This window comes from Miniopterus schreibersii (genome assembly GCF_964146895.1).
Source record: "Miniopterus schreibersii genome assembly, chromosome: 7".
Lineage (NCBI taxonomy): Eukaryota > Metazoa > Chordata > Mammalia > Chiroptera > Miniopteridae > Miniopterus > Miniopterus schreibersii.
The window spans coordinates 3858936-3874413 of record NC_138108.1 but is presented as its reverse complement, the minus strand read 5'-3'; the positions used below and the strand labels follow the sequence as shown (position 1 = coordinate 3874413).

General features: G+C 50.0%; 2 protein-coding genes across 4 annotated transcripts in view; both read left to right on the top strand.

Moving 5' to 3' along the window:
- Nucleotides 1-9765, top strand: part of EFHD1 (EF-hand domain family member D1) — a 32647-nt gene extending 22882 nt beyond the window's left edge. For both annotated transcript variants that reach the window (XM_081142493.1, XM_081142492.1), the window contains exons 3-4: nt 2615-2749; nt 8562-9765. In XM_081142493.1, coding sequence (XP_080998619.1) covers nt 2615-2749; nt 8562-8696 — 270 coding nt within the window. In that variant the 3' untranslated portion in view covers nt 8697-9765. The remainder of the gene's footprint in view (nt 1-2614; nt 2750-8561) is intronic.
- Nucleotides 9766-13743: 3978 nt separating this feature from the next.
- The window catches only part of GIGYF2 (GRB10 interacting GYF protein 2), a 97712-nt gene continuing 95977 nt past the window's right edge, over nt 13744-15478 (top strand). The window contains exon 1 of one of the 2 annotated variants that reach the window (XM_081143029.1): nt 13744-13868. The gene's annotated coding sequence lies outside the window, so the exon portion shown is untranslated. The remainder of the gene's footprint in view (nt 13869-15478) is intronic. The other variant, XM_081143030.1, reaches the window with a different exon arrangement.

Below are 15478 nucleotides of genomic sequence, written 5' to 3'. Positions count from 1 at the left end.
CCGCTCTTTGCGCATAGTCACAGCTAGGACACTTTCCAATTCTCCACAACATGCCAGTCTTTGTGGACTATAAATAGGAAGACAAACAAGGCTGGGCAGTTGGGGAAATTATCATTCAGGGGTTGGTGATTGTAATAAAATGAAAAGAGAATGCCTGGCATGCTTTATGGAAGGCCGAACATTTTCAGGTTGAGCTGGACGATTTTCTTCTTTAACTGGCTGGGATGGGGCCCCCTAAGTTGTGACAGGGCTCGTGTTGGTCATTGGCTGAGCCGCCCGAGGAAGCACACGAGGACAGGCCGCGATCTGCTCTGGGAATACTTCAATCCATGCTGTGAACAGAGGGGAACGCTGTCCTCTCCTCTTGAGATGTGCGAGACCTCCCCAAGGTCGCCTGGGCTGTCGCTAGGCTGGGCGGTGCTCTGTCTTTCCAGGGCTGCCTCCCCGGGCCAGGGGGATGGCTGGCGTGGAGGGGCAACTCGCTTTTGTGTCTGCCTCACAGAGCAGTGTGTGTGTGTGTGTGTGTAGCTTCTGTAACCAGATGCTTTAAGGACAGGCTGGGTACTGAGGGACGGACATGCCCCCCCTTCCCTCCTCGGTGGGATTGTCCCCAGCCCCCCCTCGCTCTCCCCTCCACTCTTTGGGGCCTCACCTCCGTCAACAGGCTTGTTTCCTATTTCTTTTTAGAGCCAATACATACGTATGTATTTTAAAAATAGTTCAGTACATTTCTTTTACGCGGGGTGGGGCAAAATTAGGTTTACAGCTGTGAGGACTCGAAACAGTTCGTTCTGGCATTATTTTATTATTTTCCACACGGAGAACTGTAAAGGTGCTTTTGCCCCACCGTGTACTTGAACGTGATTCTCAGACATGTCAAATGAAACACTGAGGTGTCTTTATGTTCAGCATCGGATAAAGCCAATATCATAGGCACCTTTGATGTCCGGACGCTTGCTGTTTTCCGGGCCTTCGGGGCCAGCATTCTGGCGCCCACAGCCTGCGGCAGGCGGGTCTTCGCCGGCCCCAGTGAGGAAGCCTGAGGCGCAGGGGGCCGAAGGGGGCCGAAGGTGGCCCTGCAGCGGAGCCCGCCCGCGGCCGCCACGGGGCTGCGTGGCCCTGAGCACCCCGCTCCACCCCTGCTTTGCACCCAGCAATGCCCACGGTGGAGTCAGGACCCCCGAAGTGAGAATTAAAAAGAAAGCTTCCTTAGCAAGGTTTTTGGGGTGGTGGTGGTGGAGCTTGAAGCTTCTTTTTAAAAATATGTTTTTATTGATTTTAGAGAGAGAGGAAGGGAGAAGGGGAGAGAGAAAAGAACATCGATGGGAGAGAGAAACATCAAAGGGCTGCCTCCCGCACGCCCCGTACTGGGGATGGAGCCCAAAACCCTTGGGTAGGTGGGGCAACACTCAACCAACGGGGCCACACCAGCCAGGGCAAGAGGGTGGAAACCTTGACTTCAGGAAACACACGTCCCTCTAGGGCTTAAGAGCCTTGGCAGTAAAAGACACCCCAGGTGGAACTTGGAGAGCCTGCTGAAGGTGTTTTACCTCCGGCTCTGCTTTAGGTAACGTTCCTTTCTCTTAGGAAGCCATTCTCTAGAGGAGATGGTCATGAGAAAGGCTCCGAAAACCTGAGATTCCCTGTGCTTTAGGTGGCACTTGGAAACCTGAGAAGCCTCTCTCATGATGAGGGGGAATACACAACTGATATTCTTTCCAAATGGAAAAATAAATTGTAGAAGTTGGATAGCAGCTATTTGACAAATTCACAAAAATTATTTACAGAAAAGAAGTAAAAAGCCATAAAATTGACTTGGCGGAGGAAGACAGTAAGCTGGGGGGACTAACCTTTCCAGCTTGGCCTGTTTATTTATTTAGTTTTAAAATACGTTTTTGTTGATTTCAGAGAGAGGAAAGGAGAGAGAGAGAGAGAGAGAAACATCAATGATGAGAGTCATTGATCGGCTGCCTCCCGCACGCCCCCTGCTGGGGATCGAGGCCTGACCGGGAATCGAACCGTGACTTCCAGGTTCCTGGGTGGACGCTCAGCCGCTGAGCCAGGCCAGCCGGGCCTGTTTATTTACTTTTAAGTGCATTCTACGGAGGCCTTAGCGCGTGTTGGCTTTAAAGGTTAACTCATTCAGGTCACATTTTGATCTGGAGGAAGAAGATGGATTATTCAGCAAGTGATGTGGGGATTACTAACTAACCATTTGAAGGAAAATAAAGTTAATGATCAACGTCGCCTGATAGGTCAGAATAAATTTCAGAGATTAAATATTTACATGTTAAAAAGAAGTCATAAAAGCAGTGGACAAAAACGTGGGTGATTGTTTCTATAACCTTGGCGGCGAGGAAGGTTTTTCTAAGCATAACTAACTGGTGAGAAAAAAGAAAAAGATTGAAGGATTTTATGTAAAACTTTTGAAAGTCAAAAAGGACCATAAACAGAAGGGGAGAGACAGAGCTAAAGTATTTGAACTATATCTATAAAGACATATTTCTTAGAAAACACTGAGGAAGGTAAACAAAACAAACAAACAGAAGGTAAACCACGCAATGGGCTCGAAGGGATGCTTGTCAGTCTCCGCGATGTTGGTCTCTCCCCGCAGTTCCTGCTCATATTCCACAAGGCGGCCGCGGGGGAACTGCAGGAGGAAGGTGGGCTGATGGCCCTGGCCAAGCTGTCCGAGATCGATGTGGCCCTGGAGGGCGTCAAGGGTGCCAAGGACTTCTTTGAAGCCAAGGTAGGTGGCTTCTTCCTGTGCCGGACGATCGCCCCCTCCCTCCCCCCTCCGGACAGGAGGTCCCAGTTAGTGACTCCAATGAACTCCCTCAGAACAAGCTTAGGATAGGTCGCGTACGGTTGCAAGGGAATGAGAGCGTCTGGGTGCAATCTGCAAATTAAAAACAAAACAGGAAAACAACCGAGTGCTAACTGCATCAGACCCTGGTTTCAGATTCCAATGGGTTTGCTGGCACATTCCCAGATCGACTCTTGGTCCAGACTTTCCTAAGGAATTCCTCCCTACCCCAAGCCACAGTTGGGTTACTTGGACAGCTACCTCCATGCCGGCACCTTCTCACCTGTGTCTAAACAAGTGGGTAATGGGGCCAGAGGAGGGAGCCTTGGACTTGCCCCAGATGTGCTCCACTGACAATGGCTGCGAGTTGGGAAGGAATCTGCGGTGCATGGTCTTGGATCTCTCCTGGGTGCTCCCATTCTTTCACATGTTCATCCAGCCATTGAACATCTATAGAAAGCCCAACCCTTGCTGGGCGGTCATTTTCGTCTCTGCAGAGCACACCTGCAGAAAGAGAGGTCAGGAGAGCCCGCCGAGGCCCCTGTCCACCACAGCAGTGGAGTGCAATGGGCGTGGCTGCCTGGTCTCAGATTGTGCCTCCTGTTCCCTGTCTGTGTCTCAGTCTCCTCATCTGTACAATGGGGGTGATCACGGGATTGCCTTGAGGATTACATGAGTTCACATGTACATAAAGTGTTAAGCAAGTAGCTGGCTCACTGTGAGTACTCCGTAGGTGATATGAGCTGTTGGGACTCCCTACCGCTCCAGGCAGGAGCCAGCCTCGTGTGTGGTTTTGGCTTATTTCACTAGTCTGCCCAGAGACAGGGTGTCCTTGGCAACACATTCCAGCCTGCTGAGGCCCCTGAGCTCGACTCTCTCCTCACTTATCTGTGATGCTTCGAGAAACAGTCTGTCATCTTTTTGCCAACATGTAAACAGAACCATGGTGGGCTCAGGACCTGAATCCCTACTGACAGTGTCAGGGGAAAGCCGACTGCTCCTTGGGCCTTCAACACCAGCACGCTGTGGCCCGCTCTGAGGGTGCTTTGGCCCTTCCTTCATGACCTAACATTGATTCAACCCAGTTCCCCCGGCAGTGCCAGGCCCCACGTTAAGCTCAGGAGGTTCAGGGTGTATGTAGTAGACGAAACCTTTGCCCTCCCCAGGACAGGCACTCAGTCTGGTGAGAAAAGCAAGCTGTCAGCCTGGATAGAGAGGAGGCAAGGCCTGGTTCTGGTGGGACGGGCCCTCCCCATTCATTGACTGAGTCAACACGTGCAGATCTCTCGTGATGGTTCCCTGGGCGGGGGCCTAGGACTGAGACTGATCTCAGCAGGACACTGTTTTCACTGTTTTGATTTTTTTTTTTAAACTTACATTTTAAATAAAATTATTTTTTAAAAACTTGGAGCTAGGAGAGGTGGTGGGAGGGAGGAGGAGCCCAGAGCTTTGCCGAGTGCTTTTGTCAAAGTCTGAAGTCTCTGGGAATGTCTTAGCCGGGCATTCACACCTTTCATAACCTAGTTCTGGTGCCTCCCCAGCCACGTCCACCCCTATGCACTTTTCTTACTGCCACGCTTTTCACGGCCTGGCCTCACACTGCTCTTTCCTCCGCTGGGAAGGCCCCATCCAGATGCCTTGCCATAGAAAACTCGACTTGTTCTTTAAGACCCCTGTTAAGGAGTTGCCTCCTCTTGGCTGTTTTCCCCCGATTATCCCGGTGGAGAAATTCTGCCCTCTTCTGCCAGCCTCTGTTACGAGTGGAAGTGCTGCTGTAATTTATTTGTTCAGGGCATTCTTGGACACTTCGGGTGAGTGCCTAAACTGACCCAACTTTTTAGAGAATGGTTTGGGGCTGGCTGTTAACTTTTCATATCCTTGACCTCTGGAATTCTGCCTCTAGGATTTTGGCCTCAGAAACGCTCATGCAAACGTACATAGATATATAGACAAGGATTTGTCTGTAGCACAGTTGGTAATAGAGAAAAACTGGAAACAACTGAGACTTCCATTACCAGGGAACTGAGTCCGTCCACTACACCCACACGTTCGCACACCCTGCAGCCACGTGTAGCTATGGACGGATGTCCCAGATGAATTAAGCAAAACAGCGTATTTGAAGCTCCATTCTGTAAATATTACGTACACCCTGGGTAATTATACACCAAAGTATTAGTAATGCTTGTGTCTGAGGGACTTTTTATATTTTTGTAATGTTTTATAATTATGGGCGCATTATGTTTATAACCAGGAGAAAAGATGGGAAGAACAACAAAGCTTTTTGAACGTGTTATGGGTATGCGTCCGCCTCCCCGCCCAGACTCAGAGGCAGAGTAGGTGTGTTAGCCTGGTAATTACAGTGCCGGGCACATAATGGCCCTCAATAAACATGTGCGTGAGTGACAAATGGAGGGAATCATCCCTCGAATTTGGGAGAGGGCCATAAAGGAGCTGACGTTTGTGACAGATGTTCAGAGATGAATGGAGACTCACCTTGTAATCAAGGAGGGGAAGGCGTTCCTGGCGTGGGAACGGCAGGAGCAAAGGCTCCAAGGCACGGAGGGTGAGGAGTGTCTGGAGGCTGGTCCTTGTCCACGCTGGACGCAATTAGGGAGTTCTGGGCTCCCCTAGAGGTCAGGCTTCCCCAGCCTGCTGACCTCCAGAACCATCTGCAGGCCAGCTTCCCAGGCCCCACCCAGATCTACCTGGGATTTCTCCAGGGTGGGGCCCAGGAAATGTGGACTTGAATGAGTTTTGCAGATGGTTCAGCAAAGAGCCAGGCTTGGAAAGCACAGCTGCAGGCACAGGGGCCCTCAGAGGAGTGTGAACAGGGCCCTGACATGATCAGTGGTGGGCACTGTGGGGACTGACTTGCCTGGGGAGAGCCCAGACTTGCGACGCTTCCATAGATTCTGGAGAACTGTAGGTCCAATGAAGGTAGTGACAATGGGGCTGGGAGGAGGTGGGATGAATCCCCAGAACTCTCTGTATTTATGACCAGTTGATTGGAGGTGGGACGTAAAATGCCACAAGGCTTTCAGAGCTGTGTGGAGAAGGGTTGGTGATATTTTTTTTTTCCATCAGGACAGGACCTCCCCCCAGCCATGGGAATAATTTAAGGGGGAAAGTTATAAACTGGGTTTTAGAGCTAAATCTAAGGTGACCTCAGGCAAAGGGTAGGCACACCCCTTCATTTGAAGGGTACAAAGTTGGTTGTAAATAGTTTCTGTTCATGTCCTAAGGAATACCTGGGAAATTTGGAAAATATAATTTCCCAGCTCATCCCTCTAGGGTTTCTGATTTAGAAAGAGCAGAAACATCACGCTTCCTGGTAATACTCTCAGAGGCACCTGTCTTCAGAAACAGACCCCTGTGAAGGGTGGTGAGAATTCAGAAAAAAGATATAATAATTTTTCACTGAGTTGCAAAAATCTGCATTGGGCTACAAAGACGGTAAGGAAGTGGTGAACTGTAGGAAATGGTGACTCTCATCTACAGCACTGCAGAGCAGTGGACCTGGGGCGAACCACGGAGGTGCCCAAACGTGGAAGCAGCTATGATAGAGAAACAAGAGAAACCAGGAGATGGCGGATCCAGGAACAGGCTAGATAAAATGAGATTATGATACATCAATTTAAGATCATAAAAAATTTAATGAAGGGAATGCTTTTCTACAAATTTAAGACAAATAGAAAACGTGATGAATTATAAAGACATTTAGAGAGTTAATTCTTCCCCCCCCCAAAAAAAAACACCCAGTTAAGTGCTGAGGAATGTAGGGATTCATTCTTCAATATTATAAAAATTTTTCAATGTCATAAAAATAACTCAAACATATTGAAAAAGATTATAGACCACATTCATTCTCTGAATCCATTATCATTCTGATAACAATGAAATAAAAACACATCAGGAATTTTTTTATATCAATCTAATAAATATAGCTATAAGAATCTTACAGCATTAAGAAATGGAATGATTTATAACATTTGAAATGTATGTTAAGACTGCAGGGATAGCTTTTTTTTTTTTTTTTTTAATATGTCTTTATTGATTTCAGAGAGAGGAAGGGAGAGGGAGAGAGAAACATCAATGATGAGTCATTGGTCGGCTGCCTCCTGCATGCCCCCTACTGGGGATCGAGCCCGAAACCCAGGCATGTGCCCTGACCGGGAATCGAACCTCGATCTCCTGGATCCTAGGTCAATGCTCAACCTCTGAGTCATGCCTGTCAGGCAGGGATAACTTTTAAAATGTTGATATCATAGGTAGAAAAATGTGATCACTTCTGTTAGACATCTCAGAGACACTGGTGAAATTTAACTTTCATAATAACAGAACAATATTCTTTTTCAACATGATGAAAGAATGTTTATTTTCCTTATAAATATAAAGGCATTCTGTGAAGTGGTAATATTAAGTAGTGTAGTATGGGTACAGGAATAAACAAATCAGTTAGTACAACAGGATAGACAATAATAAAAACAGGTCTCCTTCATGTGGGAATTTAGCACATGAAAAAGATCATTTTCAAATCGGTGGGAACAAAAGGGGCTATTCAATAATCGGTTTTAAGACAACTGGCTATCCACTTAGGAAAGTGAAATAAAGTCCTCACTAATTATTTCCTCACTAAAATAAGTTGCAGGTGACTTCAAGAGCTGGATGTGAAAATAAAACCATAAAAGTATTAGAAGAAAATACAGGAAAATGGGTTTAGAACCGCAGGGTTTAAAACCTGCTTAAACATGACATAGAATACAAAAGCCAGAAAGGAAATGGCTGAAAAAATTGATTGCACCAAAATTTAAGAATACTTGTATGGCTTAAGCTACTTGGAAGTTAAAAGACAAACAAAAAACTGGGAGAAAGCAACTGAAAAATATTAACAAGGGATTAATACCTAAATTATGGAAAGTAAAAAAAAAAACAGCTGAGTAGAAAAACGAGCGAAGGATACAAACGGCTAATTCACCAAAGAGGAAATAAAAGGTGCCAAATTTTTTGCCTATCAGATTGGCAAGTAGGGAAAGGTTAATTATAAGCAATGGCAAGGCTGTGGGGAAGTGAGAACCTGTGTTCAGGGTGGGGGTGTTAATGGGAACAGCTGCTTTGGAGAGCGATCTGGCGGCCTTTATTAAATAACGCCCACGCCCACCGGGCTTGCAAAGCTTACCAAACCGATGAGACCCGGAGAGAAAAAAAATCAGGTCTAGAATAGAGGGGTTTTAAGACGAATTTATCTGATATGGTATTATCGGAGATAAATTTGGTTTTTACAAAATGGCACTAAATCCCATCCACAAATACCAAGAAAAAACTTGTACTATGTGGAAGTAAGTTTAGAACGATCTATTTACAGAAAACTAAAAATTTTAGTGGGTGACATAAAAACCGTATTGAATACAAACTGAGGCATCCCGGGAAAACTTACAGGGTAAAGAAATCCCTTTGCCACCGGAGACTGATACGACCCCAATCAAAATCCCAGCGGGGAGGTTATTTTGTTGCTGTGAAATAAAAAGTAGGAAGAAGTGGGTGACAGGCCAGGCTGCTAAACCGTATCCTGAAAAAGGGAAGCGGGAAGGCTTGCGACCCCCGGCCAGCCTGGGAGGACCAAGGGGAAGGCGCGCTTGCTGGGGGCCAGCCGAGCTCTGTCGCATGGCTCTAGGCCACAGGCCCGTCTGGCGGGTGCCCCGTCTCCACGATTCTCTCGCCCTCACTCCGTGGGTCCGTCTCTGCTGCCTCCCTGCAGGTCCAGGCCCTGGCCTGCGCCAGCAAGTTTGAAGCTGAGCTGAAAGCCGAGCAGGATGAGCGGAAGCGGGCGGAGGAGAAGAGGCGAGTCCGCCAGGCGGCCTTCCGCGAGCTCAAGGCCACGTTCAGCACATAGTGGGCTGACCCGGCCTCTGGCCACGCTGTGCCTCACGGCTGCCCGGGGGGAGCTGGCCGGGCATCCCGCCCCAACCGATCCCCCCCAACCAGCCTCCACACCTAGACCAGCAGGCGCCTTAGCCTCAGGGCAGCGGGGGCGCACCCCGTGAGGGGCCCAGCTGTCCCCCCTGCCTCCCACCCACCTTCCTCAGTCCTTCTCAGCCTGGACACGCCTCTCTTTGGCCGCCGGTCACTTTTCTTTGTCCCTTTACCCTTCCACATCAAAGAGTGGAAATTAATTGGACAGATGCTTCTTTCTTTGGGGGTCCTCAGAGGAGCCAATCCTGGGGGTCTGTGAGGTCAACGTTGCCCATTTTCTTGGGGAATTCTCTGCACCCCTCTCCTCTTTGTTTCCCATCAGCTACCCAGTTCTCATTCTTAGCCTGAGCCTGCCAGTTGCCTTTGCATCTCCGCCTGTCCTTCGGTGGTGGTGAGGTTGCAGGCAGGCCAGGCCGGACCCCTGCCCGCTCCCCCTCCAGCGGGGGCGCGGGGTGCTGTCCAGACCACACAGAATAGCAAAAAGATACCTTCTGTTCCTTCCCGCTCCTTCTCTGGTCTCCTAGCACCCCCCTTCATTCATGTCTCCCCATTTCTGCCCCTTTTCCTCCTCTTAGATACTGTGCTACTTAATTGTAATAACAAAAGAATAATTAGAAGTGCTATTGAGTAGAATTTCTGTTAACTCTGACTCTATGCAAATTACATTACAGTAGACCCCTGACAGTCCCAAGGGACAAACCTAGAGCCTTTTAAAATCCCAAAGGTCACGTCCACCCTCATCGTGTCGAAAGTCTCCAACATCTGCTCCAAGGTGGCGAAGCTGTTCTTACCTCCAGCGCAAATTTTTATACGTTGCGAGTTCTTGGGATTGCTCACAAATGCCAGGGGTTTGTTGTATTTTTTAAAAATAATTCCTAACGTCATATTTATTCTCTTTTGTAACTGTCTTTATAATAAAGAAAACATCTGCGTTTCTACCTTACAGCTGTTTCTTTTAAAATAAATTGTGCAAATAGACTTTGCCATCACATCATTGTGTTTCTGGTCTTCTTTGAATTGGGGGAGAGAGGAGAGTGTTCTCTGTAGGGGCCACGTACAGCCCAGGCTCCTGCCGGTCACCAAGTCCTTGAAGTCGCGTTAGAAGTGGTAACTAGAGGGCTGGTTTTCACGCCTGGGCTTCTGAGCACCGAGCTTGTCTGTCAGCTGCTCTTCCCATCACGGAGGCCTTTCAGCCGCAGGTGAAACCTGTAGCTTAATTTCTTGTTTCCTCGACCCTTGAAACTCTGAAGAGGGCCAATGACCCCTCCTTCCCGTGTATAATTCCAGGGTATTCGGGGGACCTGGTAAGGACTTCAGTCCTAAGAAAACACCCTTAGCTCCCCAGCGAGGGTCATTTCTGTTTCTGCACAAGCCCAAGACCAGGATAATTCTCAGGCAATTCTCTAGGTCGGGTCACCCTCCGACCTCCCCACCAAGCTGGAGGCTGTACCACCTTTATGATCTATCCTTGGAAGTCACGCTGTTTCACCTCCAGCACAGTCTATTGGTTACAAGGGCCCCAGCGGAGGGGAATTGTACTCTACTTCCAGAAAGGGTAAGTGCACGGTTTTAGAGGCGTAGGAGGCATGGGAGATATTGCTGTTGCCATCTTTAGGAAAACACAGTCTGTCACAGCTGATCAACCTGTGTTTGGTACAAATTTAATTTGTTTGGTGCTAAACTCCTTACTCCCCTCTCCCCCTAATGATCTGTTGGTCTCAACTCCTCGGTTTCTGTCACTGATACAACAAAAAGCCAAAACTTTGTTATCTCTGAGTGGGTTAGGCATCAGTCTGCTGTTGTAACTTTAAAAACCACTCTTTAGCCCGGCCGGGCGTGGCTCAGCGATGGAGCATCGACCTGGGATCCAGGAGATCGGGGTTCGATTCCCGGTCAGGGCACATGCCCGGGATGCGGCCTCGATCCCCAGTTGCGGGCGTGCAGGAGGCAGCCGATCAATGACTCTCATCATTGATGTTTCTCTCTCTCCCTTCTTCTCTCTGAAATCAATAAAGATATATTAAAAAATAAAAAAATTAAAACCACTCTAACAAAACAGTAAATAAATTAGAAGAGGAAAACACCCTTCCTGAGGAGTATAACCAAAATTTATTTAATTCTGCAGGTATTTATTGACTGTTTACTGTGTGCCAGGACAACACCAGCTGCCGAGGAAACAGTCAAATGATGCAGCACGTGTATGGTTAAAAGCGTGGGATGTTGTTAGCTCTCACCATCATCATCATCACCGTCCCTTGGATTCACTTCCCGCCCTCTGAAGCATATAGTTTAGGGCTAAAAACGTGGCTAAGGTACTCTGGAAAACAATCTGGCAGTGTCGGATAAAGTTAAGCAAACACCACATAACCAGCAATCCCGTTCCTAGGTATTGGCCCAAGTGAAAGAAAAGCCTATGTTCCCACAAATACCTGCATGTGAATATTTATAGCAGTTTTATTCATAATCTCCCCAAAGAAACCAAATGTCCCGCAACTGGGGAATGGATATATCCATTGAAATACTAACTTGGTGCATATATTCAATGAAATACTACTCAGCCATAGAAAGAAGGAAATGCCCTGGCCCGGGAGGCTCGGTTGGATGGAGCGTCATCCTGTGCACCAGGGCTTGCAGGTTTCATTCCCTGCAACATACCCAGGGCCGACTCTCAAACGCATCAGCTAAGTGAAAGAAGCCAGTCTCAAAAGGCTATACGCTCTACTAATTTATTTATATAACATAAGGCAAAACTATAAAGACAGAGAACAGGACGATGGTTTCAGGGGCTGGGAGCTGGGGGAGGTTTAGGGCTACCTACAAAGGCTCATTGGGGGGAACTTGGTGGGTGATGGGGACTATTCCGTACCTTGATTTCAGTGGTAGTTACACACACTTGTATACATTTGTCAAAAGTTGCAGAACTGCACCTAAAAGTGTTAAATTTTATTATAGGCCATATAATTACAGGCACAGGTTAGGGACATGGACTCTGCAATCAGCCTGGGCTAGGAAGTCCTGGCTGAGATTTGGAGAACCTGGTGGACTTCCTTAGTGCTCCACAGGGCTATTGCGAGGATTACAAGAGAGAACGCAAGTAAGGTGCTTCATGTAATCAAGCGCTTAATAACATAACAAGCGTATTACTTTTTTGCTTAAAAATAACAGTTTAGGGAATAAGTTCTTTGGTCTGAGGAAAGGGATTACAGAAGTCTTCAAAGAGGCACACAATTTAGTCTTTTAAATATAGAAGGCATTAAGCAGGTTGGCAAGACGTGGGGTGCGGGGAATGGCATTTTAACGAGAGGGAACAGCATGTGCAAAGGCTAAAACAGAAAGATGTATTTGAGACCCCTCACACGTGAGTATATCTGAAGCATTATGTTCAGGGCAAAGAGTAAGGGGAAGGGGAACTGTTAAGGGCCCATTTGAGAGTATGCATTTCTAACCAGCTTCCAAGTGTGCTGATGCTGACGCTGCTGGTCCACTGACCACCCCGGGCCGCAACGGCATAAAGATCAAGGGGAGAAGGCATTTCAGAAAGTGAAGAGCGGTCAAGCACGTTAAAGACCGGGAAAGAAGTCAAGGTGAGGGCTGAGAAACTCCAGTTATCCACCTGTCCGCTGAGGTGTCTGTCCTTAGAGCAAGCAGTGGGGCGGACGGGTCAGGAGAGAAGCCACATCGAAGTCGTTCACGACTGCTCGCGGGTGTGGGAATGGGAAAGTGCTTATAAATAACGTTTTTTGTGTAGTTTGGCTTTGAAAGGGAACACAGAGGTGGGAGGTAGTTCATTAGAGGAAGAACTGGAGTTGTTCACGGTAACCTTTTTAAAAAAAGTTTTTTTTAAACAAAAAGATTAAAAAAATAAAGAGTAAAAATAAAGATAAAAAAATAAAGTTTTTATTGATTTTATTATTTTTATCTTTTTTAGTTTTTATTGATTTCAGGGAGAGGAAGGGACAGGGAGAGAGAGACATCAGGATGACGGTCGCGGATGGGCTGCCTCCTGCAGGGAGCCCGCCGCCCTGCACGCGCCCTGGTCCCCGGGTGCATCCTGGTCGAGGCTCCGCCGCGCAGCCGCGCCGCTGGGCGCCGGGGACCCTGGGGATGGAGACCCGGGGGGATTTCTAAGCGCGGGCGGCCCGCGGGTCGGGCCACGTGCCCAGGTCGCGGCCGCGTCCCGGCGGGGCTCCTACTGGAGGCAACCAGCTGGTGTTTCTCTCTAAGAAATTCAATAAACGTATCTTCGGGTGACGATTTAAAAAAAAAAAAAAAAAGCCGATGGGAAGGACCCGGTAAAAAAGGGAGAGATGGACCCGGACGACCCGAGAAGGGCGGAGCGGCCAGATGCAGCGAATAAACCCCCAGGACGCCCGGCGCGGCGTGAACTGCAGACAAGGCGGCTCCCGCGGGAGGGCAAGTAAGGCCCCAGCGCCGCCGGGCCAGCGCGTTTTATCTGACGACCCCCAACAGGGAGGGTTTTTTAGGCAAAAGGGCCGCAGCCCGGCTGGGGGAGGAGCGGTGGGAGCTCGGGGCCTGGCGGGCTGTCTCGCCGCGGGGAGCCCCAGCCCCCCGGAACCCTCCGTCAGCGGAGGCGCTGCCTTGGACGCCAGCCCCTGCCGTCCCCCCTTTTCTAGACGCTGGACGACACGCTGCGGACACGCTCTAGCTTGGAGAACCAGCTGGCAAGGGACGCGGCGCTTCCTGACGGTGGACGGGCCCGGGCTGGGCGCGGGGCCGCGAGTCACGGGCGGCCGGGCCGACGCCGCTCCGCGCCGCTCCGCTCAAGGGCAGGCAGGAAGCCCCGGCCGCGGACCCGCGCGCGCCTGCGCCCTGGCCGCCGCCCCGCCCCCGGCCCCACATCCGGGACTCGGGCAGGGGCGTGTCCCGGGAGGAGGGGCGGGGAGCGGCGGAAAGGAAGCTGTCGTGGGAAGCCGGGGGAGCCTGGAGGGCGGCGAGGGGGCGGGGGCGGAGCTGGGGGCGTGGCGGAGCGAGCGCTGTCACGTGACGTGCGTGGCGACGTGTCGGCCATCTTGTGTTGTTGAGGCTTGAGGACTGACTTGGGTTCTGAGAGACTCGCTGTCCCGGACCGCAGGTAACCAGCGACTCCGTCTCGCTCCCCTGCCCGGCTCCGCTCCGCGCCCTGGCTCCGCCGCTCCTCCGGCTCGCCCTGGCCTGCCGCCCGCGCTCGCGTCCCCGCCGCTCCGGCGGACCTAGTCCAGCCGCATGGACACTCACAGGCCGCCCCGGCAGCGGCCGCGGCTGGCTCGGGCGTCAGGCGAGGGGACAGGTCAGGTGCGGGGCCGGAGGGAGCTTCCTCCCCGGCGGGGGCCACGCCGGGCCCGGGCGCGTCTCGCCCTCGGAGCCGGAGAGCCCCCTCCTCCCGGGCCCGTTGGCATCGCGGTGGGAGCCGAGGAAGGGTGGTAGGGTGGGCAGTGTCAGGTCGCCCGCTCAGGGCCAGAGGGCTCGCCATCCGCTACCTGCTCCTGGGGGCCCGCCGCCCGCCCATCCTCGGGTGCCCGGGCTAACAGCTGCTGCAGCGAGACAGCTGCTCCTGCCGGCCCTCCTCCCCACACCTGGCCCCGGGGAGGTGCGCCCTTGCCTTCCTCGCCGAGCATCTGCACTGGGGAGACTCCTTCCGTGGCGAGGGGACTGGGTCTGGACCAGGCCTGAGGCCAGGGGGAGCCCCTATCGGAACCGGGGACAGAGGCTGGGCAAGTAGAGCCCGTGGCGGCTTTGGGGACCCGAACGTTCACGTCAGACTCAAATGAGCATCAGCCTTAAGTGTCAGCAGTTTCCCACCAAGCACTTTGAAGACTTCAGTTTTGTGGCTGAAACATAAGTCAAGCGACCAGGGAAGGGGAGGGGGTATCAAAGAGGCAGGTTGTACGACGGTGTTTGGGAAGCAGTAACGTTGCTTTGCATTTACCTACGTGTGTGTGTGTGTGTGTGTGTGTTTAACTCTCCCTTTCTCTGAAAAGCAAAGCACTTAAGTACACCTAGACTCTATTAGAAAGGTAAGTATGCCAGTGTAATTTGCAGGAAATTGAGGAAGGGGCCAGAACCTGTGAACAGTTTCTTATCCAGTGTTACATACCTTGGATTATGGGCAGTTTCGATTGCCAGTGTTGCCTCCTGGGAAGATATTCTTTACTTATGTAGTATTATTCCCTTCTTAGACTTTCAGGTTAAAAAAGAATTTTCTTGTCATCGTTTATGTACATTAACTCATCCTAATATTTGCAGCTCTCGCCTTTCAGAGTTTGTCTATTTTGGTTAGACGGTAAATGCGTTCTGTCACTCATTGATGTGCTGGTGCATTTTACTAGTTGGTGTAGCAGCTTTTAGAGTGCTCAAACTGGAATGTGTGCCTTTCTGTTACATCAGACATTGACATCAGTAGAGGACGCTAGAAAAAAAAATTTAAAGTGGCATGTATCTGGGAAAATGGCACACAACCCTTCCTTTGACATTTAACACCGAGGAGTACACCGGTGAGGGTAGTGATTCACTAGAAAAGAAAGGGCTTCAGAGCTTCTTCTCTGCTTGATAAAGCATTTTAATATTTTGAGACTGAGGAGGGAATAGGGACCATGTGTCTTCATTCATTTATTCATTCATTCATGCACTCATTTATTTGACAAATATTGAGACCTTGCTACACTGTTGGGTGCTGGGAGCAAAACAGACCAAAAATTCCTGTCT